At 54.0% G+C, this 27,222-nt stretch overlaps 2 protein-coding genes across 6 annotated transcripts in view; both read left to right on the top strand.

Moving 5' to 3' along the window:
• The window catches only part of RASD1 (ras related dexamethasone induced 1), a 139,572-nt gene that overhangs the window by 74,452 nt on the left and 37,898 nt on the right, over positions 1-27,222 (top strand). The gene's annotated exons all lie outside the window — the stretch shown is intronic.
• The window catches only part of PEMT (phosphatidylethanolamine N-methyltransferase), a 41,139-nt gene continuing 27,666 nt past the window's right edge, over positions 13,750-27,222 (top strand). For 3 of the 5 annotated variants that reach the window (XM_061346353.1, XM_061346344.1, XM_061346362.1), the window contains exons 1-2: positions 14,052-14,133; positions 17,453-17,560. In XM_061346353.1, coding sequence (XP_061202337.1) covers positions 14,059-14,133; positions 17,453-17,560 — 183 coding nt within the window. In that variant the 5' untranslated portion in view covers positions 14,052-14,058. Of the gene's footprint in view, positions 13,900-14,051; positions 14,134-15,997; positions 16,132-17,452; positions 17,561-27,222 lie in introns of those variants that run through there. The other 2 variants (XM_061346372.1, XM_061346380.1) reach the window with 2 other exon arrangements.

Here is a 27,222-nt window from a genome sequence, read left to right as displayed (position 1 = left end):
ATGACAGTGCTTGGAGCGGTGGGAGCACAGAGCAGCTCAGCACCACACATCCATGCTTTGCTGTGCCCTGCCTCAGTTTCTCCATGTGGCCAAGGGGCAGTGCCAGAGTCACACAGAACAAGGAGAGCATCAGCATCCTGCATCCCCTGGGTACCACATTCCCTAGGAAAGAGGAGTATGAGGCCCCTTGTTTAAATAGAGGGTGTCCAGGGGGGTGGCTGGAGCTGGGATCACCCAAATGTGGGATGCAGGCTGGGAAGCAGCATGGGCTGGGGGCTGTTTCACTGATGTCCATGCCTATGGAAACCGGGATGACGGCTGATGTGGGCAGTGGTAGCAGAGGGATGAGGATGCTCATCAGCTGCCTGGGGATGCAGGGCTGGCAGGGGTGAGGTCTGCCAGCACCCCAAGGGACAGGGCAGGGGGGTATAGGGTTTAATGGGTGTCCCCATTAGCAATAATTAGAGGGGTTACCCCAAAACGGGATCACCTGCACCCAGGGCAGGCTGGGGAGCTCAGTGGTGCGAGTAGGAGCTTGGGGACCCCCCGTAAAGAGCAAAGGGATGGCTTGTGCCCATCTGCAGGCGCCGTGCTCCTTCCCAACACTAAGGGGCAGCCTCTGCCCGGCTATGGGGCAGCAGCACCCTTGGTGGGGGGTGTCCAGCACCCTGTGGGTCCCATGGTACCCAATCTGGGTGACACGGCGGGTCCTGGCAGGGGATGTCCTTACGGAGCCCAGCCATGGGTGACAGCGCTGCTGGGGTCAGAGCGGGGCAGCGCTGCCTGCTAGGAGGGAGATAAGGAGCAGGGTTGGCAGCTGTTGGTACCATCTGCTGCATTAGAATCACAATGCACTGAGCGAATAGCGTCTTGGGACACAAACCCGTGCTGCTGAAGGCAAAGAGGTGCTTCTGCTGTAGGTATTGACCTGCGAACCCACTGCTGTAAAGTAGAGCAGGGATAGAAACGAGTGCTGGGAGTTGTATCCTGCCTGTGTGTCTATGGGTCTTGTGCTGTACAAAGTGCTGATACATGGGGAAATGCTGCTTTGGATCCTCTGCAGCACAGAAACCCTCAGCCCCGCACTGAGCAAGGTCCTGCAGCCTGTTCTGCACCATCAGGATGTGGAATCATCCAACCATAGAACGGTTTGGGTTAGAAGGGACCTTAAAGCTCATCCAGTTCCAAAGCCTAACCCTAACCTTCCACTAACCCAGGTTACCCCAGGCCCCATCCAACATGGCCTTGAATAATGCTGATGGGAGGGCAGGATGTCCCAAGCACTGGTTTCCCGCAGCACATACACCTAATACAATCCTGTGTGTACCTTATCAATCCTAGCAGGCTACGTTATACATACACCTCAATTCTGTAGCCATCTAAGGGGGGTAAATGCATCCCACAGCTTTATCCCTGTGATGGGGACAGGGACAGCAATAGCCACCCAAGGATGCGGTGGCTTTGGGCAGGACATAAAGCAGGGCTGTGCTTTCTACCTGCCAGCTCACACGCATGTAAACCCCTTGGTGCTGCAGCTCCATCACAGCTAAGCACTCACACCAGGCTCAGTACCACTGGGTTGGTTGGCACACCCGCTCCACACTCATCCCTTCCAATTCCAGAGCTTCCAGGTGCTCATCACCATTCACCCCGCTGCAAACGGAGCTCGCTGCCTGCTCATCCCATCCTGCATCACCTGCAGCTCCTACAGGGCAAATGGGATACCCGCTCCAGGGAAATCTCTTCTCCTGGGCATCCAGTAATAGCACTCATGGGAATGGTTTAGAGGCGCTCCAGGGGAGGTTTAGATTGGATGTTAGGAAGCATTTCTGTACAAAGGGTGGTCAAACACTGGAACAGGCTCCTTAGAGAGGTGTTGATGCCCTGAGCCTGTCAGTGGTGAAGAGCACTTGGACAATGCCCTTCAGAACATGATTTAACTGTTGGCCAGGCCTGAAGTGGGGCTGGATGATCATTGTAGAGCCCTGCCAGTGGAAACAGTCTGTTCTACTCCATTCCAGTCTATCCCATTCCGTTCCATTCTATTTTCCGTTCAATTTTATTCTATTCTATTCCTATCCTATCCTGTCCTGTCCTATCCTACCTTATCCTGTCCTGTCCTATCCCATTCCTATCCTGTACCATTCAATTCCATTTTCCATTCCTTCCTATCCTATCCTATCCTATTCTATGCTATCCCACCCTCTCCTCTCTGCTCCTCTCCTCTCCTGTCCCAATCCTACCCCATTCAATTCCATTTCCCATTCCATTCTATTCCATTTTCCACTCCATCCTGTCTTATGCTGTCCTACCTTATCCTATCCTGTCCCTATCCTATCCCGTCCCTATCCTATCCCATTCAATTCCATTTTCCACTCTATTCCATTTCCACTCCACTCCATCCTATCCTATCCTATCCTATCCTATCCTATCCTATCCTGTCCTGTCCTGTCCTGTCCTGTCCTGTCCTGTCCTGTCCTGTTCTGTCCTGTCCTGTCCTACCCTATTCTATCCTATTTAATTTTCCATTCTATTCCATTTTCCATTCCATCCTACCCTATTCTATCCTATCCTACCCTTTGAAACTCATTCCCACAACCACCTCAACCCCCCTTTGCCCTTCCCCATCTCCCTCACCCCCATGCCCCAGCTCAGGCTGCTGAGCTATTTCCATCACTCCCAGAGGATCTGTGGCCGCTTGCCTGGGCTCAGAGGACAGGGATGCTCGGATGACCCACACAGCATCTCCCCGCTCCTCCCTGGTGTAAATCAGCACAGTGCAGGCCATTCCAGCTGCACTGATTTATGCCAGCAAAAGGACACTGCGAAGTATGGCCGTGATTTAGGAATCCCATTAGGACCCTGCCACTTCTGCAGCAGAGGAGGAGCAGGTCGGGTTGTCTTCTCCTCCCGGAGAGGAGGATGCAGTGAGGAGCAGGGAGCAGCCGTTCCCTGGATCAGTGCTCAGAGAGCACGGCTTCATCCTGGGGAGGTAAAGCCTTGCCTATGATTTATAGCAGGCAGGAGGAGCCAGTCCCATCTGCTACCCCAGGCACTTACTCTCTCTTTTATATTAAAGCATGTCAGCTAACAGTGAGAAACAACAGAGCAGGAGAAGTGGCTTTCATGGGGAGGCAAAAGCTGCAAGGTGGTGGGAGCTGAATCTACCTCCACAGAGGAGAGATGAGCATCACTTTGCATAAAGGGAGAGTGAGGCAAACAAGCCCTAAAAGTCACCCAGAAGAAAAGAAAATCTCTTGGTGCTCCATCATCCTCCTTACCCAATCCTTCCCCTGATTCCCATTTGCACTAAGGGCATCTTACCCTACGTGATGCTCTGGTGCAGAACACAGCTACACAAATCACCCCTCAGCCAGGCTAACAAATGGCTAAACAACAGCAAAGGCACTTTGCAGCATCAGTTTCTCAACAGATTTAGCAGCAGACTGGCTTTTCCAGTGCAGCTCTGCCTCCAGTCGCTTTATGCAGCCTCCATCGTGTACCACCCCCTCAAGGAAAAGAGGAAAGCAGTTAAAACCCAGGCCATTTCAGAGAAAGAGCACCCACATGCAAAAACAGCTCCTTAAGGGCTGCTGCAGCTCTCCATGCTCCGATTTAAAGGCCAAGCAATTAGTGCAGGAGGATGGCAAAGCACTTCCAGTGGTGCTCAGGTAGGAGGTTTACTGCTGGTTTGGGATGCTAAGGGTGGGAGCAGACAGTGCTGAGCTAGGTGAAGGGGTCACAGGGAGGTCTGCAGGTCCCACTGGTGGGATAGGGATGCTGAAGATGAGGAAGACCTCTGTGGAGGATGCAAATGGGGGAGATGAGCATTGGTTGCAGCTCCTGGGCTGGATGCTGAGTGGCCTTATTGAGGAACACCTGGAAAACATCTGGATGTGGGGTGGTTTGGGTTGACACAGATAACACCCGTGAACAGACCAGCTTTCTGCCTGTGCCTTGTTCATCTCCATGGCCTCAGTGGTGTGGGCCTCTCCATGCACTTTGGGGCAAGGCTCTTGCTGCACTTGCCTCTGGGAGCAGCACATCTTCCCTTGCATCACCAGATGCTCCATCCTCATCCCTGGAGGTGGGGGACCCGCAGGACCACCCCTTCCCCATCACTGCTCACCTCACAGCTAAAGAAGAGCTGCTCAGAGACAGCCAATGGGGGGGGGAAGAGGAGGTTTTAACCCAGGACTGGCAGCAGGGAAAAGGCTTTACCGTGCAAGTGTTAATTGAGATAAATTGAGCCGTGGGGACATGATTTGCATTTGCCAAATCAATCACTTGCTGCTCATCACCCCGGGTGCAGTTTGCGCACAAGCCGCTACTTGCCTTGGGCTCGTGGCCAGCACTGAGCTTGCCTGGTGTTAACACCCCAAAACACGCTCCCATTTCCCTTCCCAACGGCTTTTACCCGTTTCCTCTGTCCCAAAGAACAGTGAGATGCTGGGAACATGTGGAGAGGTTTTCCCAGCCATTCCCTTGGCTTCTCCCCTCTGTGTCTTATGGCTTTGGGGTCCCCCACATCCCCATTCCCCAGGCCTGCAGGTACACAGCCATGGATGTCTGCACCATGGTGGTGCCCTCCCAGCACTCTGGTTTTGGGGTAATTTAGTGACATTTCAGTTCCTTTATGCAGCTTGTTGTAACAAATGCCCTCAGGTTGGTTTTTAATGATTAAACACACTACATACATGCTGCTGTGCCTGGGGGTTATCCATCCTCCCTTCCCCTTGCCTCTGCTGATGGCAGCATCAGATTGAGCTGTCCCCATGCTCAGCACTGGCATCAGCTGTGTTTTAAGGGGTGAGATGGAAGCTGTGAGCTCTAAGGAGGGACCAGGGACATCCGCAGCATCCCTGGTATGGTTTGACCTGCACGGACCAAATCCTTCCCCACCTCCCTCATCCTTCCCTGTTTGGAAACAAAACCCCAGTGGTTCATCTCCCACTCCAATGGCTCATTTCCCACAGCGCTCGAGCTGTGCCAGCAACCTTGAAGAGCCAGGGACACGCTGTCCCTCTGGAGAGACTCCCTGGAAAGTCAAGGCCAGGCTGGCAGCGCATCCGGGATTTACCTCCATCACACTCATAATGCCACAGCCTTGCCGTGTGCCCTTGGCCACATCCCACATATTCCCATGATGATGATGATGATGATGATGCTGTTTGGAGGCGGGGGGAGAGGAATGTAAGTGTGATGGAGGGATGGAGCAGGATGCTGCCGGCCACACACTGTGCTCCTGGCAAGGCTGTGAGCTGCAGGCGTGGAACACCGCTCCTCCCTCCTGGTCCCTGGGATTAGCTTAATGGCACAGGGAAATAACAGGATGAAAACTCACTCCCCTCCAAGCACTAAAAGCCCAGTTTCAAGGTTAATGGTGTGCCCTGTAGGAATGGCTTTTGTGAGCTGCAAGGGGCTTAATTAGCGTCACCTAAGCCAAGCAGAGAGAGCGTGGTCCAGACCCGTGTGTGCCCCCAAGCCTGTTCTCCTTGGTGGGGAGGTGATAGATTGCAGGCAGCTTCCCTTCCACCTTGTGGGGCCGGATCTGGGGCTCATCATGAGACCCTGAGATGCTCCTTGGCAGCTTCAGCGCTGCCGTGGACTCGTGCTCCATCCCTGCACCCCTGGCCCCGTGCTTGATGCTTTGTGAGCCTGCTTCCGGCATCCCATCATGCTGGAAGCTGATGGAGCAATGGGAAAGCATCCAGATGTGACCACATGTGGAATATCCAACATGGGGGGGTGAAAATGAAGCCAGAGGCTTGCAGTGGATGCAGCACAACTCAGAGCCCTGCACCATGGAAGCGATGCCTGGCAGGGACAGCCCATCCACGTCCACAGCCCACCCATTCCCAGCCCAAGGCAGATGCTTCCCATCGCAGCATCCCGGCAGCTGGAGGGGGAGCAGCTCCTTAGGGATCCTCACACAGGGTCCCTGTGCCCTGGCTTGGAGCCACTGACTCCACTCCACTCCAAACAGCCCCTGAGCTGTTTCCCATCACCCGGCATCCCTCCTCGCTGCAGAGCCCATAGGGATAGCCATGACCTCCTATGCAATCCAGGCCAGGAGGCTCCCTGGACGCTTGCCCGTCTGGGCTGGAGCAGACCTTGGAGAGAAGCAGCCTGTTGGGATTTAAAGGTTTCCCTATACCAAAAACCTCATGTCAGCCCCTGCTAAACCCATCTGCTGCCAAAGCCTCCTTAGCCATGCTTCCAAATGGATCGCCATCCTCACACCCCTGCCGTGCCCACATCCCATGCCATGGGGATGCAGCCAGTGGGTGCTTTGTCCATCCGGAGCTCCCTGCTCCAGTCTCTCCTCCTTCCCCTTCTGCCCTTTGGCTTTGATTTCTCCCCTTGGCTGCTGATGTCCAAATGGGGCCTCAAGGGACTCCCCACCAGCAACAACAAACCAGAGCAGCAAACATCCGTCCCGACAGCCCCACTGCCCGGGCAGTGACCCACAGCCCCGACAGATGCCCTTTTTATGGGGATCTGCAAGAAAATCCCAGTTCTTGGCACAGGCAGGCTGCAGGCAGGGCCTCTGGCAAAGGGATGTCTGCAGTTGTGACTTACAGGCAGTTTAGGGCTGGAAGAAGGACGGATGCATGGAGGGAGGACCAGCAACAGCATCTCGTCCTTAGGAATAAGGGCATCAAACACCTTAAGCAAGTTAAACAGCCTGGTTTAGGTGGATAAACCCCAGACCTTTTCTACCAGGCCCTGTTTTTGACAGGGCAGAGATCAGTTTGTGCTCAGATGTTCTTCACCTTATATAAAGGAAGATAATGACGAAGTTGGCTCCAGCAGCTTCTTTATGTTCCAGCCACTCGAATCAGCCCCCAGCAATGGCACCAGCTCCCACTCTGCCTATAGGGAGGGCTGTGGCAGCAAAACCTGGTTGCTTGATTTGGGGGGTTCCCCACAGAGAGGTTGTTGGTGATGCTCACAGCTCACCCTCCCCTTCTGCTGCTGTGATTCAGAGCTTAAGGCTCATAGTGGTGAAGAACAATGTATGTTTAATTCATTTAAGGGAATTAAGCTCATCTGTGTGGCTGCTCCCATCACCTCCACTGCCATTAATTCCTGAGCTGCTTGCCTGGTTTCTTTTGGCTCTGGAAGAGATTCAGCCTTACAGAGAGACCCATTTCCTCCAATTCCATGAACGCCAGTGGCTGGAGAGCAGCAGAAGACCCCCTTCATCCCATCCCCATGGTACGGGGGTACTTTTGGTTGCCCACATTAGTCCTATGGGCACCTTCTGCCTCCCTTTTCATAAATGGCACAGGGAGCTGGCAATGCTTGGTACCAGGACCCAGCCAAGCAGGACCAGCTTATCCCTATGGAGGAAAGTGGAAACCCATTCCTGTGGGTGGAAGTGGAGCAGATTGCCCTTGGGATGCACTGAGGGAAAGGCTCTGCTGGGCTTATACACCCTTTCTGCTTTCAGTATCAGCCTAGCCCAGGGTGAGTGTGATGCCCAAAGCAGTCTCCCTGCTTGGGGGGTGCTGTGCCCCTTGCCAGTGGGGCACAGGGACAAAGCTTGCTGATCATGGGGCCTCTGCCTCACTGGGGTCCCCACCTTCTTCCCATCTTCCTTTTGGGATGCTTCTGTGATGCAGCTCACAAACAGCCGTGAAAACAGAGGGGAAAGAAGAGAAGATAAAAATAAACAGCATCAGGAGTGGGTTTGAAGTAAACAACAGCAACACATCAAAGAGGAGGGAAAGTGATGCTCTGCGGGGGTATTTATAGCCGGCTCTGTGCTTCCATGGGATAATTCCCCCATGGAAGTTTCTTCCCTGGCCCATCCAAGAGTGTGTCTGTGTCCAAGACCTGCATGTCAGCCCTTCCTTAGGGATGATCCTGGGTGGTTTAAGCCAGGAGGCAGAGCACATCCCTACAGCTTTTAGACACATGGCAGGGCTGATGCCCCTCAGTAGGTTCCTAACCCAGCCCTTTGCTGAGCACCAGGGCCAGGCTCGTGCTGCGGTGGCCATCACACACGGCACGAAGCAGCCCCCATTACCAGGCTTTGCCCCCCATTGAGTCCTCAATGAGGGTTCTTTTCTCTCTGCATCCCTCCTGGGTGTCACGTCTGAGAGCCAGGCTGATTGCTTGGGAATAGACAGAGCGAGGGATGAGCAATGGCCATGGAGGTGATGCTGGGTGCTGTGACTCAGCTCCCTCCATCATCCCTGCTGTGGTGAGCATTAGGAGAGCGTCTGGATAGCTCAGCATCCAAAACCTGGCTGCTTGGCTCATTATATGTGTCTGGAGCAATGTCCCATACCCCTGTGCTGGTGATGTGCAGGGAGTCTTCTGGGGGCTCATTCAGTCCTCTGTACCTTGAACCATACAGGTAAAGGCGCTTGGGATGCACGGGGAGGGTTCTAGGTGCAGAGAGGACCAGGAGGTACAGACAGCATTAGGGGAAGCTGCCCAAACTCTTTGGATGGACCCATGGGGCAATAGGGGTTGTTTCCCACCTCCAGCATGGGACATCTTGCATCTAGGGGATGTGGTAGCAGTGCCCTTTTCAACTGCCTCCTGCTTTGGGAAGCCTCAGCCTCTCTTAAAGCATCTGTCCCCATGAAAGGTGCTTTGGAGGGATTTGAATGGTTCGGGGGATTTAGGGCTTTGGGATTGGCAATAAAGCCTCCAGCCAGCTGTGCAGAGTCAGGACCCTTGCAGAAGAGAAAGCCGGAGGGATTTCCATCCCAAAACCTCCTTGCAGAGGGATTTCCATCATCCCAGATCCCCAGAACCTCATCCCTCTTTGCAGCATCTCCCAGGCTGGATGAGCAGCAGCCACTGCAGTAGCTGCTCACCCTCACTGCTGCTCTCTAATCAGACACGGGCTTTGCAATTAAGCATCACAGAGTACCCCGGGGACAGAACCTGCTGTTAGAGCCCAGCTCAGACGTGGCTGGGGAGGCAGAGACCTGATTTCCCACTTAGCAGACAGGTCACGAGCGGTGCATTCATTGATCCCAGAAAGCAAAGCCTCCGCTTCATTAGAGACACGCTGGTGATGAACGCAGCCTCGGGGAGCAGGGAAGCTGCTGTGCATCCTTCCCTAAGTGCTGTTTCCATTGGGTTCAAAGCACTGATGCTGGGAAGCTCCTCTGACAGCGTGGCTTTGCCTGCTCCTTGCTGCAGCACCCATCACACTTGTGGCTCTGGGAAGAGGCTGAGGCTGGAAAGATGCACTTAGAGCCTCAGTGTCTGTCCCCTCCTGTCGGTGCTTCTCCCCACTGATGCATGACAAGGGCACGATGCCCTGGGTTAAAGGAACACAAGCTGTGGCTCTTGCCAAGGCAGAGCACTGGGGCAAGACCACCGTGATGTGCTGGAGGGGTTCCAGAGCCCAGGGTGCTTGCAAGGGGTGTTCATCCATAGGCAAAGCCTTAGGAGAGCTGGTTTGGGTGCAGGCAGCACAAAAGCAGGACAGAGAAGAGGCACCCCCAGGCCATTGGGGCACGGTGATATTTGGCAAGAGGCTTATGCAAGGTCCTGCCCTGGACCAACCTTGTGTACACAGCGTGTTGAATGTAAAGGGGAATGTTCCCCTTTTCCTGCAGGAAGGACAGATCCTGCCCTGTCCTCTGCCTCTCATTTGCCCTCCCCAGGTCAGCTCTCTCCAGAGGGAGCTTTCCTCACTGCTTCTTGCCAACAGTTACTGGCAATAACATCTCAATGCCCTTCAGTGCAGCTGCTCAAGGCAGCAGATGGGGATGTGGGCTGTAGCTGTGCCAGGCTGGTTGCCCTGCTGCAGGATAAGCTGGGCTTCATGCGAGTAGCTCCATCTACACCCAAAATTCCCATTCCCTCCTGGAAATCACAGAACACCAGGTTGGAAGGGACCTCAAGGATCATCGAGATGCTATTGAGAGACCTGTTGGGATACTGGTGTTGTTAATGGGAGCACAGCGGGAAGAGCATCACTAGGGTTGAGTATTGTGAATGAGCTGGAACAGAGCCCAGTACCATCCCTTTCCCTGCATCACGACTCGGCACATCACGATCACAACACCCACAGGCGGAAAAGCAAGGGAAGAACTGCGAGCCTTTAACGTGGAGACTTCCCTGGTTCTCTGGGTGAGGGCAGACATGGGGTTTAAGGAGGTTTCTGCTCCATTGACTCACACTGCACTGCAGGTTCAGGGCAGGGATGTGTCACCCTGCTCTGGTGGGTGTCAGGCTGCTAACCCTTTCAGGAAAGCATCTCCCATGGGCCATCCTCTGCTGTCAACAGCAATGAGCTTCCCACCTTGTGACACGTCCCCTTCAACTGCTCTCAGGGCAGATCTTGAGCTCCCAAGCATTTGGCTCCTGTTTCTGGCTCACACTGGTACATGGAGGAGCTGGAAGCAAAGCATCCTCTTCCCAACCTGGCTTTCCGCTTGGGAGCATCTCAGGTTTTGCTGAATCACAGAATGGTTTGGGTTCGAAAGGACCTTAAGATCATCCAGTTCCAACCCCCTGCTATGGGTAGGGGCACCTCACACTAGAGCAGGTTGCTCCAAACTCCATCCAATCTCACCTTGAACACTGGCCAGGGATGGGGCACTTATCACTTCTGTGGGCACCCTGTTCCAGCACCTCACCACCCTCACAGGAAAGAACTTCCTTAGATCCAATCTGAACTTCCCTTGTTTTATGTATGGAGCTTTCTGCATCCCTGGGCATTTAAGGGGATTCTAGGAGCATCTGGGCACGGAAAGAAGGGAAGGAGCAGCTGCCTCTGTGGATTTACAGGGATCAGCATCCCGAGCAAGTCCCCAGCATTAAGCAGGGTGTAACAGGGAGCAGAGTCTGACTCACATCCCATATGTTCCCCATCCACCGCGTTCAATCAAGCCTAATAAAATTGATAGGGGAGCATTGAAAATCTCGTGATTAATTCTTTATGATCTGTAATAGGGGAGCTGTGTGCCAATTACTCGAGTAAATCATTCATCAGAATATAAATAGAGCTAACTTGCAGCACAAACACCAAAGGATTTCCACTAGGATTGCAGGTTTGGATTGCAGCATTGCACCACTGGTGACAACGTGGTTATCTCATGGAGGACAGAGGAGCATCAGTGATTTTTGCTGCCCCAGCTTTCAGCTCCACGCTCCGGTGTTGTTTGCTTCTCTCTAGGTTTGCAATGCTGCCCTTTACCATGCGATTCCACGTTCCATCCTTGATCTCCATGACCCCTCAGCCCAAGCCTTTGCACGTTCGCAAGGGTTAAACCCACAGGGTTTATTTGAGGGCAGGTTTGGACGTGTGGACAGTGACACAGCACTCAGGGAAGGGGACAAACAGGACCTCTGTCAGGAAGGGATGGTGCGGTGGTGGGACCAGGTTGCGAGCTGAGCTATGAGAAACCAAGACCACAAGCAGAAAGCAGCCCTTGTTGGTGACCATTGAGGCTTGATGGGGACACCCATAATGTGGAAGCTGTGATGCTTTATATCCCCTTTTTCCCTTTATCTCAGCAAGAAAACTAATCCTTTAGCCTGGAAGCATTGTCCCTCTGTGCTGAAGTTGGCCCAGCTGCAGTTTCCCAACCAATATCCCATTTCTACAGGGAACTCACCAACAGCATTCCCTGCCCTGCATTTCCACATGGAGTCCCCTGGCTCTCCTTGTGTTTGAAACTGCAGCTTGCTAACTCGCAGGCAGCGAGCATCCTTCATGGCCTGACACACACATGCATTGCTGATCATAGAATCATGGAATCACAAGATGGGACCTTGGGACCATCCCGTTCCAACCTCTCACACCAGACCATGTCACCCAAGGCTCTGTGCAACCTGGCCTTGAACACTGCCAGGGATGGAGCATTCACCAGTGTGAACACGTGAAGCACATGGAAACCCTCCAGTGCTGCTGCAGGAGATGCCAACAGAAGCAGCGGTGGCTGCATGATCCCTGTCAGCTCCCCACTGCATCCCTTTTCCCAACCAGCAAGCGGGACAGGGATGCTCCATTCTGAATGGCTTCATTTAAGTGCTTTCTGCCCACAGAGACATCTGCAACTCAGTACTCATCAATGACCTCTTGGGGCCATAGTGGGATTTCAAAGGGAGCTGGGAAGAGACTTGGGAAAGCCAAGGGCAATGCCCTCTTCCTCAGCTTGGTGCTTGGAAACAGGGACCTGGATAAAAGGCATGTCATGGGGACAAGGGGAGGGATGAGGACACAAAGAAAAGCCCCGCAGAAAGCCCTCTTTGTCTCCTTTACAGCTGCTGGATGTTTCCGAGGTGGGATGGAGACCAGTGTGGAGCAAACACACCCTGTCCTTAGGTGGAAAATGTTCCCTGGATAGGGGATTTGGCAGCAGGAATGGTGTGGGTGTGATTCCCTGCCCCAAACACAGCTGGGCACTGCAGCACATGCCTTTACTGGGTGCTTACAACATGGGGTGACAGATAGATGTGTATGTGACAGCCTAGCTCCGCTGGCCTTGAGTGAGCACTCCTCTGCACCTCCTCATTGCCCATCCCTCCCTTCACCCCTCCATGTCCCTCATCCAAACCCATTCCTCCTCCCAGCCTGCCACAGCATCCTTATCCTTTCCCTTGCTGCAGGGAAGAGGTTTCTCCCTGCTAATTCCCTCCCTGGGGGACCATTTCCTCCCCTCTGAACACAGCCATCACTGCTGTCCCCTTTGCATCCCCTTCGCATCCCTGCTGCCCCAAGCACCCAGCTGGTGGGACTGACAGAACAAACATCCTCCCATCTGCTCCGCCGCCCCAGCAGGGGAGATGACACAGGGATAATCACACACTCAGCACAGCAGAATTATCCAGTGCGAGGGAGAAGAAGCAGGAAGCAGCTGGAGAGCATCCGTGGGGAACGCTGCTCCCAGCACAGCTCCTGCATCCCAAACTGGTGCTGCATGTTATACTGGGAATGGAGGCGTCCAGCCCCATATACACACCCCAAGCACTGACCCTGCAGCAAGTCTGGAGTAAGGAAAGCTGGATCCCCATGGAGCCAACAGTTGTAGCTGGGATGCTCTGGGTCTATGAAGCGCATCCTCCAAGGATGCCACGTTACTGTGAAGGGCTTTGTGTGATCCATCACTCACATTTTCAGTGCCAGGGCACAAGCATTAGGGCATCCCATCCCTTCCCCATTCCCATGACACCTCTGGGATGGCCGCTTTGCAGCTCACCCATGAGGTTCCCTTCAAATCAAACTCCTTTTTGAACGGAATGTGTTTCCCCTCAAAAGAGGGCCTGTGGAAGGGGATGGTCCACGCACAGACCCTTAGAGGGGATGCACTGGCAGAGCCGTACTGCATCCCATGCGGTGCATCACTCAGAAACATCCTGGAGAGAGTGCAGAAGATAAACTGTATTAGTCATAATAATAACAGCAATTACAAAGCCAACGCTACACCTGCTGATGGGAGTCACCTGCAATGATTTACCCTTAAAATACTTCTTGATGGCTTCATGTTTTGACCTGGAATGAGTAATATTGGGCAAGCAACACCTAATTTCCACAGCCTGTCCTTGGGCTAGAAGGCCACTGGAGATGGGTCCTGGTGCATGCCCCTGGTGTGAGGGCTTCATAGGGGCAGAACAGGCAGGGCACAGGTAGGGAACAGGTAGGGGACAGGGAACAGGTAGGGAACAGGCAGGGGGCAATGGGCAGGGTCTCAGTGCCGGGGCCTGCTCCACCCGCTCCCACCCTCGGCCCCACACCGCTGGGACGAAGCCCGCTCCCCGGGGGGCCCGTCCCGCCCGCTCCGGGGGGGGTGCTGTGGGTGGTGGGGGCCGAGCCGGGCCCCGGTTGCTTCACCGGGCCAGGGTCGAAGTCCAGGCGCCGGCAGCGCGCTCCCGCAGCCGGACACAGCCCGCGACGGAGGCGGCGGGGCCCGCGCCCAGGTCAGTGCTTGCCCCGGGGCCCTGCAGGCCGCACCGCCCGTCCCGGCTCCGTGCTCGCTCCGCGCCGGGGCTCCGGAGGCGGGACTACGCTTCCCGGCAGCGCCAACGCGCGGGGCTCCGCCGGGAGGCAGCGGCGATGGCCGCGGCCCCCGCTCCGCCATGGCCGAGCCGGGCGGGGGCCGGCCGTTCCCGTGGGAGTGCTGCGAGGGGCTGGGCGGCCTGGAGTACGGGCAGGTAACGGCGGGCGGCACCGGGGCACGGCCCGGCCCGGCCCGGTCCTGGAGCGCTGCCGCTCGGCACAGGGTTGGGGGAGGCCCGGGCCCGGTTCTCCCCCCCCCCCGTAGGCCCCGGGATGCGCGGTGCCCCCCAGCGCGGTGCCCCCCGAGGAGCGACGGCGGCCTGCGGGTGTGGGCACAGCCTGGACTGAGCCGGGAGGTGAGCGGGGGTGATGGGGTGGCAGCAGTACGGGCCCCTGTGGCTCTTATGGGTGTTCTTCTGGCTCTTGGGTGTGTGGCTCTCAGTGGGTGCCCATGTGGCTCTTGAGTGCCCATGTGACTCTTGGGTGCCCATGTGACTCTTGGGTGCCCATGTGGCTCTCACTGGGTGTTCATCTGCTCTTGGATGCCCCTGTGACTCTCACTGGGTGCCCATGTGGCTCTCACTGGGAGCCCATGTGGCTCTTGAGTGCCCATGTGACTCTTGGGTGCCCATGTGGCTCTTGAGTGCCCATGTGACTCTTGGGTGCCCCTATGGCTCTTGAGTGCCCATGTGACTCTTGGGTGCCCATGTGGCTCTTGAGTGCCCATGTGACTCTTGGGTGCCCATATGGCTCTCATTGGGTGCCCATGTGACTCTTGGGTGCCCATGTGGCTCTCACTGGGTGTTCATCTGCTCTTGGGTGCCCCTGTGACTCTCACTGGGTGCCCATGTGGCTCTCACTGGGTGTTCATCTGGCTCTTGGGTGCCCATGTGACTCTTACTGGGTGCCCGTGTGGCTCTTGGGTGCCCATGTGGCTCTCAGTGGGTGCCCGTGTGACTCTTGGGTGCCCGTGTGGCTCTCAGTGGGTGCCTGTGTGGCTCTTGGGTGCCCATGTGGCTCTCACTGGGTGCCCATGTGGCTCTCACTGGGTGTTCATCTGGCTTTCATTGGGTGCCCATGTGGCTCTCACTGGGTGTTCATCTGGTTCTTGGGTGCCCATGTGGCTCTCACTGGTGCCCATGGGGTTCTTACTGTTGCCCTTGTGGCTCCCACTGGGTGCCTGCGTGGCTTTTCCTGGATGTGGCTCTCTCCAGGTGCCCACGTGGCTCTTGCCCAGTTGCCCTGTGGCTCTCACTGTGTGCCCATGGGGCTCCCATCGGGTGCCCAAGTGGCTTTCACCCATTTCCCCATGTGGCTCTCACTGGGTGTGCGTGTGGCTCCCATCAGGTGCCCATGAGGCTCTCACTGGGTGCCCATGTGGTTCTCATTGGGTGCCCATGTGGCTCTCACTGGGTGCCCATGTGGCTCTCACCCAATTGCCTTTGTGGCTGTTACCCAGGTGCCCATGTGGCTCTTACCTGGGTACTGATGTCACTCACACCCAGTTCCCCCAGTGACTTTCTGGGTGCCCATGTGGCTCTCGCCCAGTTGCCTTTGTGCCTCTCCCTGGGTGCCCATGTAGCTCTCACCCTGTTCCACCTATGGCTCTCTGGGTACCCGTATGGCTCTCACCCTGGTGCCCATGTGGCTCTCACTGGGTTCCCATGTGGCTCCCATTGGGTGCCCAAGTGGCTCTTTCTGGATGTGGCTCTCACTGGGTGCCCATGTAGCTCTCACCCCGTTCCACCTATGGCTTTGTGGTTGCCCATGTGGCTCTCACCCAGTTGCCCCTGTGGCTTTCACTGGGTGCCTGTGTGGCTCTTACTCAGATGCCTGTGTGGCTCTGGTCCCATTGCCTTTGTGGCTCTCACTGGATGCCCACGTGGCTCTCACTGGATGCTGATGTGTCTCTCATTAGGTATCTGTGCTGCTCTCACCCTGCCCAGCTTTGGGGTTACAAGCAGGCAGGCAGCATTTGCCGCAGTTATCGATCACCCCTTGGGGAGGAGCGGACAAAGTTGACTGTCCCATCCTGTAGGGACAGCTCATCCTAAGGGGGTTCCCCTTATAGCCCTGCAAGCACACAGCAGGCACAGGCCAATCCACCTCCCACTGCCAGGCACGGATGCGGTTGTTGAGGAGGAGGGAAGCAGGTGAGTGTGTTCATGATGCTGCCAGGCAGGAGTTAGTGGGTCAAGAAGCTTTTGTTCAGCCTGTGCTGGTGCTGTTCTCAGTGCTGTACAAAACGAGAGGCAAGAAGTTGTCCTGGTCACTGGGTTGCAATGGGAGCACAACCAGGCAGTAACAGCCTGGGTACCCGGCTGGGTTTGGAGGGATGAGGTCTGATGGTTAAAAGGCTGCTCAGAGGTGAAGGGAAGGGAGGAATAGGGGGAGTTGGGTCAGGATCAGGTCCTAAGGGCTGTTCCCATCATACAGTTGTTCTCACTGGCTGGGCAGGAGACACCCGGACATGCCCTGGGACAGCACAAGATCCATTCCCAGGTCCCTTGCTCTTGGCTATGAGAGGCACCAGATATAGCAGCCATGAATCTCTGGTTCCTTCTATGAACGTGTGAGGAGCCAGCGGGATTTTCTCTCCTGGACTTAGCAAGGTGGAGCTGATGCCTTTTCAAACCCTTCCTGTTCCCTGCATCCGAAGGACTTGCAAACACAGCTGTATTTAGGAAGCAGAAACCTTCCACATCCCGCTGTGTTGTCTTGGTTTTGATTGAAGCGAGGGAAGGGCTCGGGCTGGGCTGTTTTGTCCTTTGTTTTCCAAGTTTTGGGGAAAAAAAATAGGAAAAAAAGAAGGTGCTGAGTGTTTTTCATCTAAATCCCACTGCAGGGAGGAGAAGCAGCAGGGCTTACTGCACCTAAACAGGCTGACAGTGACAGAGCCCTCCTGGGGAAAACAGCTCTTTCTTAAATGGAGAAAGGGGGAAAAACTCAGAGCTTTAAGGGCTTTTTGTTGTTGTCGTTGGGGAAGACAGGAAAGTCTTTTGCAGCTTGCAGTGCAGCTGCATCTCCCTTCACTGCGGAAGGGGTTCGCATTGCTCTTACTTTATGGAAGGCAAATTTGAGGCTGCCACAGTTCATTGCTTGGAGTTTCCATGCAGACCAGCATCCCTGGGATGCAAATCCATCCCTGGGGATGCCAAAGCGCTGTGAACGCGCTCAGGTTGGCAGCTGCCCCACAGGGGCTGGTGCTTGTCCCCACAGTGTCCTCAAAGTGCTCATGTCCTTCTGAGTGCTTCCTAAGAGCCCCATATCCCTGAGGGGTATGGGGATACAGCTTGGAGGAGCCCCCATCCTTCCTCTTTTTGCACCCTGAACAGAGCATTGCTTGGGGTTATGGAGAGATTCCTCTGCTCTTGCAAGGCAGCTTGGTTTGAGATGAAGTGCTCCCTATCCAGGTACAACACCCAGTGTCCCCCCAGTATCCTGCACCCCCAGTAACTGTCCTTCCCTCCCCAGGTGGATGTGACAGTCATGGCATGGCTCTTCAGCTACGTGGATGTGACTGACTCTGCCTTCATTGTGGCTGCCCTCTCCATCGCCTTCAATCCTCTCTTCTGGAACATGGTAAGAGCTGCCTGTGCATGGCTGCCCTACTGCTTTTAGCTGTCCTTTGCCAGCTACAGGAGGGTTTCCTTTTGGCCACATTGGAGGATAAACCTGTTTTGGGGGTGTCTGTTGGGCTTGTGGGGTAAATGGTGCTCAGTTATTAGAAGTGGAGCTATGCTGCAGAGAACTCTGGGGCTGGAGGTGCCTGCAATGTGTGTCCTGGACGAGGTAAAGGTGGGATTCAGTGCGGGATGCAGAAGGAATGAGGAGCTGAGCTTGGGAGATGGAACAGAGGAATCAAACCTGTCTTCTCTTGCACCTCCCACCCCAGCAGGTCACCATTGGGACTGAGCATAAATGACATTAACCCTCTGCACGGGAGGCATTCCCTGCTGCTTCCCCCCTGAAATGTGTTGGTTGTATGAATGGCAGGAAGTAAAAGCAGCCAAAAAATAACCTGAAGCCATTCTCCCTTCATCATGCTGCAGGCTTGGCAGCAGCCATGAGCAGGAACAGGGATGCTCCTGTGCAGAGTGATGCTCGCTGTCTATGTGGGTGCCATAGCACTTCAGGAGCTGAGCCTGGAAGAGTCTTTGCTGCCCTTTCCCACTGGGGTGTTGCTGCTTTCCTGCAGCAGCAAGGAATAATCATGTCCAGCCCCATTTTGGAGCGTTGCAGAGCCAGATGGGAAGCCCAAGCTGGCTGCAGCAGAGGGGCTCCCACCCTGCACAAGCCAAGGTGGGGATGAAGCCTTCTCATGGAAACGGGATGCCATTTCAGCCAAGATTCCCAAACCTGCCCACCAAATGCATTTTCACACTGGGGGAAGCCTCCTTAAAAGAAAGACCTTGTTTTTCCAGAGGGGGAGGACTGGGCTCTCTCTGAGCGTGGGGGTTTAGAGGTTGTCTCATGCTGGGCTTTGGAATAGCACGGCTCTCTTGGCTCTGAGTCACTTTGGAAGCCTCCGTCGGAGCTCTTTGTTGCAGCCCCCCCTAATTTCTCATGCAAAGTCGTTATTAAGAAGCCTCACGGTGTCTGAAACGCGAGCTAGAACCTGCCACATTATTTCGACTGCAGAGTCATCCTTTAGCATAAAGAATCAATGAGCGAGCTTCAGGATGTGGTCTCTGGGGGGAAGAGATTGGCTCCAGTGACAATGCAGCATAAAAGGGAGAAAGGAAAGGGGGGGGGAAAGGGCTTTATTAGCGTCTGCTGCTACGCCTGCGCCTCGTGGGATGCCTGCAGCTTGGGAAAAGAGCGTGGCTTTTCTGGATCAGGAGTTTGGCTGCTGTTAAAGGACAGGGAAAGCTGATGTAACAGCAGGAAGTTCATTGCGTTGCTGTTGTCCCCTTCCAGCGTCTGAAGAGCATTGCCGTTGGCGGCAGGTGGCACTGCAAGCAAGACGTGCAGGGCCTGCGCCTGGGAGCAGAAGGCATCTCTCTCTGCATGGCTTTGCAGTGACCAACCCGAGCTGGTGTGGTGGTGGAAGGCTCTGGGGAGGTGAGCGTGGCACCAGGTGTCGGCTGCAGGGTGGCTCTCGCAGTCCGTGTGCCTCCATCCATGCGCTTGCTGTGCCCCAGCATCTCCGTGCTGGGTTCAGGCTCCTTGTGTGGCTCACAGCAGGCGCTGCTGGAAGGCTCTTGCAAGGGGGATGCGGGACCTGCAGCACTGAACAAGCCCCTGCTATTGGGTACCACAATATTGATGGCCACAGCCATCCGTGGATTTTCCCTATCCTGCTTCCTTTACCTCCTCCACCATCCTTTTATCCCTGTGTGTCCCCTGCCCATACCCAGCCAGCAGCTCTTCATTTTCTGCATCCCTGCACAGGCTCCCTTTGTCTTTTGCTATTTGAGTTCCTTAACAGCAGCTGAGATTGCTTCTGCATCCGAATTACTTTGGGCTTGCAAGAGCTTTAGTACAAAGCCTGGATTCCTGTGCAGTGCCAAGCACTCTCTGCTGTCTGTGCTTTAGAAGTAATACGGGATCCTGGTCCAAAACCCTCCTGAGCATGAAATCCCTGGTTTGGGGTGGGGATGCATTGGTTTAGTTCAGTGTCTTAATTCCCCATTTCTGCTGAGCTCTGGCCAGATCTGCCTCTTGCAAAGTTTGGCACCAGGTTATCCTTACTGTGCAGAGCCTCTGAATAAGTATGTGGTGGGGAAACCCCAGCTCCATGCAGTGCTTGGCTGATGGAGAGGCACATCTTGAGGCCTGGAGCATCCTGAGCTGTTTGCCCTGGAAAGCACCAGGGATAAACCCTGCAGGGTTTGTGGATGAAGCACAAACTCCAGAGGCTATAGAGGAGTCCAGAGAAAACGTTGATGCTCGTGGTGTCAATGTGTGTACTTCTGTTGAGAGCAATTTAGAGCACCAGAGCCTAAGTGGGGCACTTTGCAGGACTCCAGCCAGGCTGGATGCTCCCTCCTGTTCTCCCCAAGGGAGAAACGCTCTCCAAAAGGCCTCAGGACTCCAAATTCTCACCTTTCCTCCCTGCAGCCATTCCCGATGGGTACCATGAATGTCACTCCATGGTCACCTCTGCCTTTCCCCACCAAACCCAGGGCTATCCCCCATCTCTTCTGCTTCCATCCCTCTATGCCAATTAGCATCCTGCCTGCCCATCGGTAGCTCCCGGGTTATGCTGTTCATGGCACAGCTTGGATGTGTTCCTCTGCTCTGGTTTTGTCCTTGTTTTCTCTTCCCCTCTCTCCTCATGCTGTCTGTGCTTTCCCACCCACCGTGCCTGTTATGAGAGGAGCTGCTGGGAGCCGTCATCCCGCATCAGGCAGGGTGCAGGTGAGGTCCTGAAAGGCAGGAGCAGAGCTGGTTTGGGAATGAAATCACTTCAATCACCCCAAAGATGTTCAATGCACTCGGAGACCCGAGCTGTGGGGCTGTAGGAGGTGCACTGCTGGTCTCTGCTGTAAAACATTAATGAGGTCAAGGCAGCAGAAACTACAATAAACCCCATCTGTGTTTGGAAAGCCGTGGAACGATGGGAGAAGCTTCCCATCCCTTGGTAACTAAGGAAGGCATTAAATAGCAGCTCCTTGGGGACAAACACTTTCAGGCCAGGAGAGGCAGATAACCTGCATGTGGGAGGCTTTAAAGAGCTCGCTGAGCCGTGGCACATGGGGAGGTTCTAGAAAGCTGGATGGTTTTTGACCCTCTCCATAGCAAGCAGGCAAGTGGCAAAGCCGTGAGGCAGGTAGGCTGACGTCTGCCACCACACGAGTGAGTTTCAAGTGGGAAGCGCATCCATCAGCAATGCTTTTCTTGGCTTGAGGCTCTTAAAAACTCCTGTCTGGCGTCAGGGACTGATTTAGAAATGGCACATCTTCAGCTTGCTCCTCCCCTCACCTCCGGTGACCCCCTGAGACACCCATCCTCGCACAGAGCAGACCCTTGGATGTCACGGTTAGGAGCAGGCTGAGTGTAATTTAGCGTGGTTTTAAATAGACCCCATCAGCCAAACGTGCTTTTATTCATCAAGGTTGCAGCTTTTCCTGTTGAGGGTAACAAGATCTCAGTTCGAGACTTCTGTCAAGTGCTTAAACTGCATGAGGTTTTCATTATGGGAGCAGTTGCGCAGGGAGCTGGGCTGACAGCACCGGGCTCCTGATGGATGTGAATCTCTTGGTTCATTTCTTTTTAATTTCCCATCTTTTTCTCCTTCTTTGGAGGCTGCTGGGATCTGCCAAGTGGATGAGAAGTGCTCGTGCTGGCGGGAGGGGGATGTTTGCAGCCTGATTTCATCTACCCCTGACCACTTCTTGCTGAACTCGGAGGAAGGTGCCTGGCCCCAAAACCTCCCCACGTAGCTGGGAAGGGGCCAGGAGCTTGGATGTGTTTGGATTCAGACCTCAGCAAGCCTTTTGGAGAAACCTGCTTGATGCTGGGGTGGGGTTTCAGCAGCAATCACTGCCTGCCTTACAGAAGGGAAGGGTTGAGCAGGGGATTGATGGTGGTGTGTTAGCACCTGGCTGGGGAAAAGGAATTGCAGGGTGTGAAATGGCTGTGTGAGGGCTGGTTAGCTGAAGTTTATGGGGCTGGGAGATGAATGAGTTGCAGTGTTATAATGGTCTTTTCTGGCCTTCACATTCTGCAGACCTCAAGGGTTTAGTGGGCTCGGCAGAAAAACAGCCCTCAGCCATCTTCTGGAAGCTGCTTTTAGACCCCATTGCAGAAGCCCCGGCACAGTGACTATGATTATCTGCTTATAACAGATGCTAGATCAATAGCGGGCCTTCAAGCTACGCTGCAAGGCAATTGACTGCAGAAAGTGCTTCTTTATTGGGGTAAAGCTGGCCTTGCAATGAGGCTTGGATTCGCTCTTACATATCCGGTCTTAAAATGTCACCGCCAGCTCTGATGCCTTTCATCCTTTGTGCAGGGAGAGGACGCGCATTATTCGTAATTGGGCTCTCTACCAGGCAGCAATCGCTGTTTTCATTCCCTACAATGCCTGGGAAAGAGCAAGGGTTTGCTTGCTTTCTATTTTCCCTGCCCACAAACAGCATTTAGTGGCCATTTAATTCCCAGTGACTTGGTCATACTTCTCGCTCAGGCAGCGAGGCCTCTGCAGTGATGCTGTAACGCATGTGGTGAGCGGACGGACAGCATCGATTCTCCAGCCGCCTTGTAACAGGGTGAGTCCTGGCTGGGTGTATAACACTGTGCCTGTTTGGCTCCTAAATTTAGCTCTTCCAGCATCTTGGCACCGCTGCGAGCCACGTAACAGGTACCAAAACTGGGTCGCATCCTCCTGCCTGCTGGCTGGAGTGACACAATTAGGAGCGCTATCACCTTGAGGGAGAGCCGCATCCTTCATCCCGGCACTGCTTCCCTGCAGCCTCCCAGCGAGGGGTGGTGGTGTTTGCATCTAAATCCCCTTTTAAGAAGTTGTGCAATGTCTTTTTGTGATGGCCTTGCAGGCTGTGGTGGGGGGAAATGGAGTTCAGCTTGGCTTGAGCTGCTTCATCTGTGTATCGAGCTAGGTACGGTCTCAGCCTTCAGGGCTGGAAGAGAATGGTGCTAATCCTTTGGGCAGCTGCCTGGCTCCCACGTATGTCTCTAAACCAAGGTCAGAAGCTGCCTCTTACCTCACAGTCCCTTATAGATCATGGTCAAGCTGACCCAAAAAGCAGCCTCCTCCTTTTTCTAAGCTTCTGTAGCATGTTTTTCTAGAAACCCAGGGTGTTTGTTGTATAAACTGGACTTTTCTTGTTTGCTGGTTTAAAAATAAACCGTGGGCTGCTGGCAGCCCTGCTGGAATAAGTCAGAACACGCACAAAAGGTGAAAAAGAATAGATTTAAGCCAAGAGTCTTGTTTTCATATGCATCAGAGGATTAACTATACACCCTAGAAGTTGGGAAGAGGGCATTTCCTCTCTGTCCCACTCCATCCCTGTTGTGCCACGCTGCTGAAGGATGTTACCGTGGGAAATGGCAAGTCTATGGCCACCTACATCCCATGGAACAAGGCAAAAAGTGGTGCTGGAGGCAAAATAGGAAGTAGCAGGATTTACCCAGACTGGGAGGCGTGGAAGATGGCAGCTCTTCCTCCATAGCCTAAGGCTTTGGCATCATTTGTGTGTAGCCCTGGGGCTGGGAGCTGCTGGAACCCGGAGAAGGGATCTCCATCACCTCCCCTGGGACATCCCTATGTGGGGGCTGGATGGGGGCTTCCCAGGTTGCGTGCCTGCCTGCAGAGGGGAACCGGGTGTTTCCCGTCTGTGCCCTGGCACAGGCATTGAGCAGAAGCCTGTCCAGTTCCCAGAAGGATGGGATGTCCCAAAATAGGCTGCTTTGACGAAGAACTGCAGACAGACGCAGTGTGCTGGGTGCTCTTGGGAGGTTATTTCTGTAAGGCCCACTGCCCGCCTTCTATCGTGATGCAAATCCATCTCCTGGAGACTCACACTGGGCAGGGAGGCGTTGGGGTTTCGTGCTGGGGGTGCTGGATGCGGCCGAGGCGCACAGAGATGCCATCCCAAAGAGAATCCATCCTCATTTCCTCTGTTTGCTCCCCCCTTAGTGAGCTCCAAGAGGACACTTATCTCCAGTTGCTCCCATGGCAGGAGTAAATGGGTAGTAAAGGAGGTTAGTAAATCAGTAAAGCAATCCCCTCCTTCTCTTTTCCACCTATAGTGTGTCCCCAGTGAGACATGGAGCTGGGAATGGCAGGAGCATCCCACATCCCTGCTCTCTTGAGTGTGAAACCAGATCCCCCAGCAGCCTCATCACAGCAGTGCTTGATGGACAATGGTTCCTGGTAGATATTAGGAGCCTTATCTCAGTTAAAGCAAACGAATATCTGCCTGCCCTATTCAGCTCCCTTGCATTCCCCTTTCTAATGGCAAAGCTTTAAAACCCCTCTAGACCAAAACTGAGTTTTGGAAGCTGATGTTTATGTAGTACACTGATGGAGGACATGGTCTATGGACATCAAGCGTGCCTGGGTAGTAGCTTTGGTTGATCCATTGCAGAGGGATGGGAGCAGCAGTGCTCTGGCTGTTCAGACTGAGGGGCTTTGATTTCGGAGGCGAAAGGAGGGATGGGATGAAGCAGCCTTACCCAGCAAGCCTGATTTTCCTTTTCCCTGCCAAGCCATCCAAACCTCCATGCTGGTTCACATGCAGGGAAAGAGCAGCAATTCCCTTAGAAGATTCCAGAACATGTGGCTTCATCCAATCCCCCTGATCTCCCAGCAAATGTTAGGGTCAGGGAGAGGAAGGTCAGTGTGATCCCATGTGTCATTGAAGTCATGAACCTCCACAGTACATAACAGTCATGTGGATTTGGCAATATCATGCTTGGTATTTTTCCCTTGCAGCCCCTTTTTTGTCCCTTCTCTTTCCTCCTCCAGTCCAGGGATGATGCAGCCGTGGGCTTGTTCCGCAGGTTAGGACACGCAAGCTGCTGCCTTGCCTGCCTGAAGGGTGTTCACTCGCTGTCTGTGTGGGTACGGTCTCTTTTGGTGTGATCCTTTTTGTGCTTTTGGGGAAGAAAAAGCAGCTCACAGCCCTCAAGTGGGTGAGATGGAGATGGATTTGAGCAGTTCTCTCTGCCTTTAGCTGTGGTGGGGAAGCCTGACCGTCAGGGCTTACAGAACACCTCCTTTGTGCAGTGGGAGGCTTGCTCATTATCTGGCTTGTGCTTCGCTTATAAAAGAAGCTGTAATTGTAGCAGCTCCTTGCCATGAAAGCACAAAGGCATTTTCAGGGAAGGAAAATGTACATGAAGCTTTTATGAGCCTTTACAGTACTCCTTCTGCCTACTTTGCTCGCCTCCTGCCCTTTCTCCAGCATCAGCTCTGTGCCTGCCTGGTGCTCAGCGTGACTGCCTCTGGCTCGAGCCTCTCTTTTGCTATAGAAATGCCCCTTTCAGAATGAAACACTCGAGCATCCTCCTCCTCAGTATTGTTAGGTGAAGAGCAGCGGAACCCTGAATCCCCTCCATGCAAACGGATGTTCCTATTCCTGCCTCTTCCCTCAGAGCTGTGTTTTCTGCGGTGAGTCCACCAGCAGATGCTCAATCTGCAAAATTCCAGGAAGGATTTTGATTTGGGAAGAAAAAGCCCCATCTGTCTGTCTGTGATACACTGTGCACTCCTAACAGGACTGGAACGATACCAAATCACATCACCTTGGGGCATGCGTAGCTGTGCCTATTAAAAACTAGATGACCTCAGACCAGAGCCAGTATTTTTAACTCTGAAGCATTCCTATTAAGTACCCTTTCCTGTTTGTTTTTACCAGGACATTGTTTTAATGACTGCAAAGTTACTCATTTGATTCCCAAGGCTGGGGAGCAGCAATGAATTAGTTTCATTTTGAGACTTGGTCATGCAGTCCTAGTCAAGATGTACTCAGCCAAAGCAAATGCATTGCCCAACTGAGGAACACAACTTTCCTGCCTGTTCCTGTCAGGCTGTGGTCCCTGGTGTGGGTGTGCCTGGCTCCTGCCCATGGCAGGGGGTTGGAACTAGATGATCTTTAAGGTCCCTTCCAAGCCAAACCATTCGGTGATGCTATGACGTGCTCAGCCTCCCACATCCTTCTCTGTGCTGGGCTATGGAGCTAAAGACTAAGAGGGTTTGAGCGCTGAATGCAGGGCACGTATGTGCATCCCAGCGTTCAGCTTTGAGGCTGCAGAAGTGGGAAGGAGCATCCCTGGGGTGCAGATCACTGGGTATAGGGATGATTGATCATTCCCTCAGCTTTTGGGTTTCGTTTCTTGCATTGAACAGATCCCATGGGGCACGTAGCTATACCCAGAGGAGCCCCCAGTGCTAACACTGGGGGGTTGGATGGTTTGCATTTAACCCTTCATGCTGTCATTCCTTGTTGTGCCGCTCGGTGTGAACATCTCATCCCCAAGCAGAGGGGAACAGAGAGCATTACATAAAGATCAAAGTGTCCCTCTCTATTGTTGGCCACCAGGACGACAGCAGCATCACAAACCTGAGTGTCCTCAGCGCTGTGGGAGCTGTTCCCAGGGAAGGCTTAACACGGAACGTGATATGTAGGAGCAGGGAGAGGACTGGAGGCCCTCCAGCTGGAAACGGTGCTCCACTGGTGCAACCAGTGCCTCTTTTCCACCGAGCTCTCACTATCCTGTGAAGGGGTATTGGATTTCTCTTGCGTTTTGTGCTCTCTGAGGCGTACTCATTTCTTTTCTCCCCCCCTCTTTCCCTGTCTCCCTCCCATCACAGCCCCTGGGGGAGCGATGAGCGAGTACACGCTGTCCAGAGGATGGGTGTGTTGGGAGTCCTTATTAGCAGTCTTATTCCAGAGAATTAAACCCTAATTTCACCAAAGGGCAGCCGGAGAGCCAGGGATCTGTTCAATGCAGCTGTGAGAGAAGCCAGTGCAAATGGCACAAGAAGTCCTGCTCTGAGACTACCAGTCGGACCATTGGGGTATTACAACCAGAAGAGTAATTACTGTGTTGCTTTCCTATTTAAACCACAAATGACAAAGTAGTGCATGAGGAAACCAGCCACATCTCCTGCTCCATGCTGCCACTTGAGCCTCCACTTGTTTGGGGTTTTAGACAGGGCTTTAAAATGTTCCTCATCATCTCCCACTTCACCTTTCCACAACCCCGCTGCCAAATGTGCCTCTGTGACACCCGTCATTGTTTCTCCCTGAATTCATTGTCGCGTGTAATTGCGACCTGCTGCAGGACGCTGTCTTGCTCTATTAAAAAGAGAGATGCTAATGAAGAACATTGGGTACCGCGTTACAGGAGAGCAAGGCTCGACTCGCTGGGACGCGTACTTGGCATCCTGTTATTGCCAGCCTGGGCAGAAATGGTGTTTCTGTCTCTCATCACTCACTGGCTAATGATTGTAATTTTTCCTTGCTGAGAAACTCTGGGTATAATGGACTTCATTAACGGATACAAGAGATGCTACCAGCCCTGCATTAGGGGGAGAGAGGAGGAAAACAACCCCTGCATGGAGGCAATTGTGTTATTTGTTTGTAGCAATAGAAGTGATCCAGAATTAGCGTCGGATTCGGTGGGGTGGCTAATGAGCTGGGCTGAGCTGGAATCCAAGCAGGCCTATTAATGAGAGCAGACTGCAACGGTGATGCCTGGGTCTGAAACCCCTCACATCAAACACAGGATCCCAGGCAGCGCTGTGATGGCTTGGATGCTTCTTCATCTTC

This window comes from Neopsephotus bourkii, unplaced genomic scaffold (genome assembly GCF_033783945.1).
Source record: "Neopsephotus bourkii isolate Nb327-2 ecotype Australia unplaced genomic scaffold, CSIRO-AGI_Nbou_v1 NB_39, whole genome shotgun sequence".
Classification (NCBI taxonomy): Eukaryota; Metazoa; Chordata; class Aves; order Psittaciformes; family Psittacidae; genus Neopsephotus; species Neopsephotus bourkii.
The sequence above is the reverse complement of the archived record's forward strand: the minus strand, read 5'-3'. Positions and strand labels throughout refer to the sequence as shown.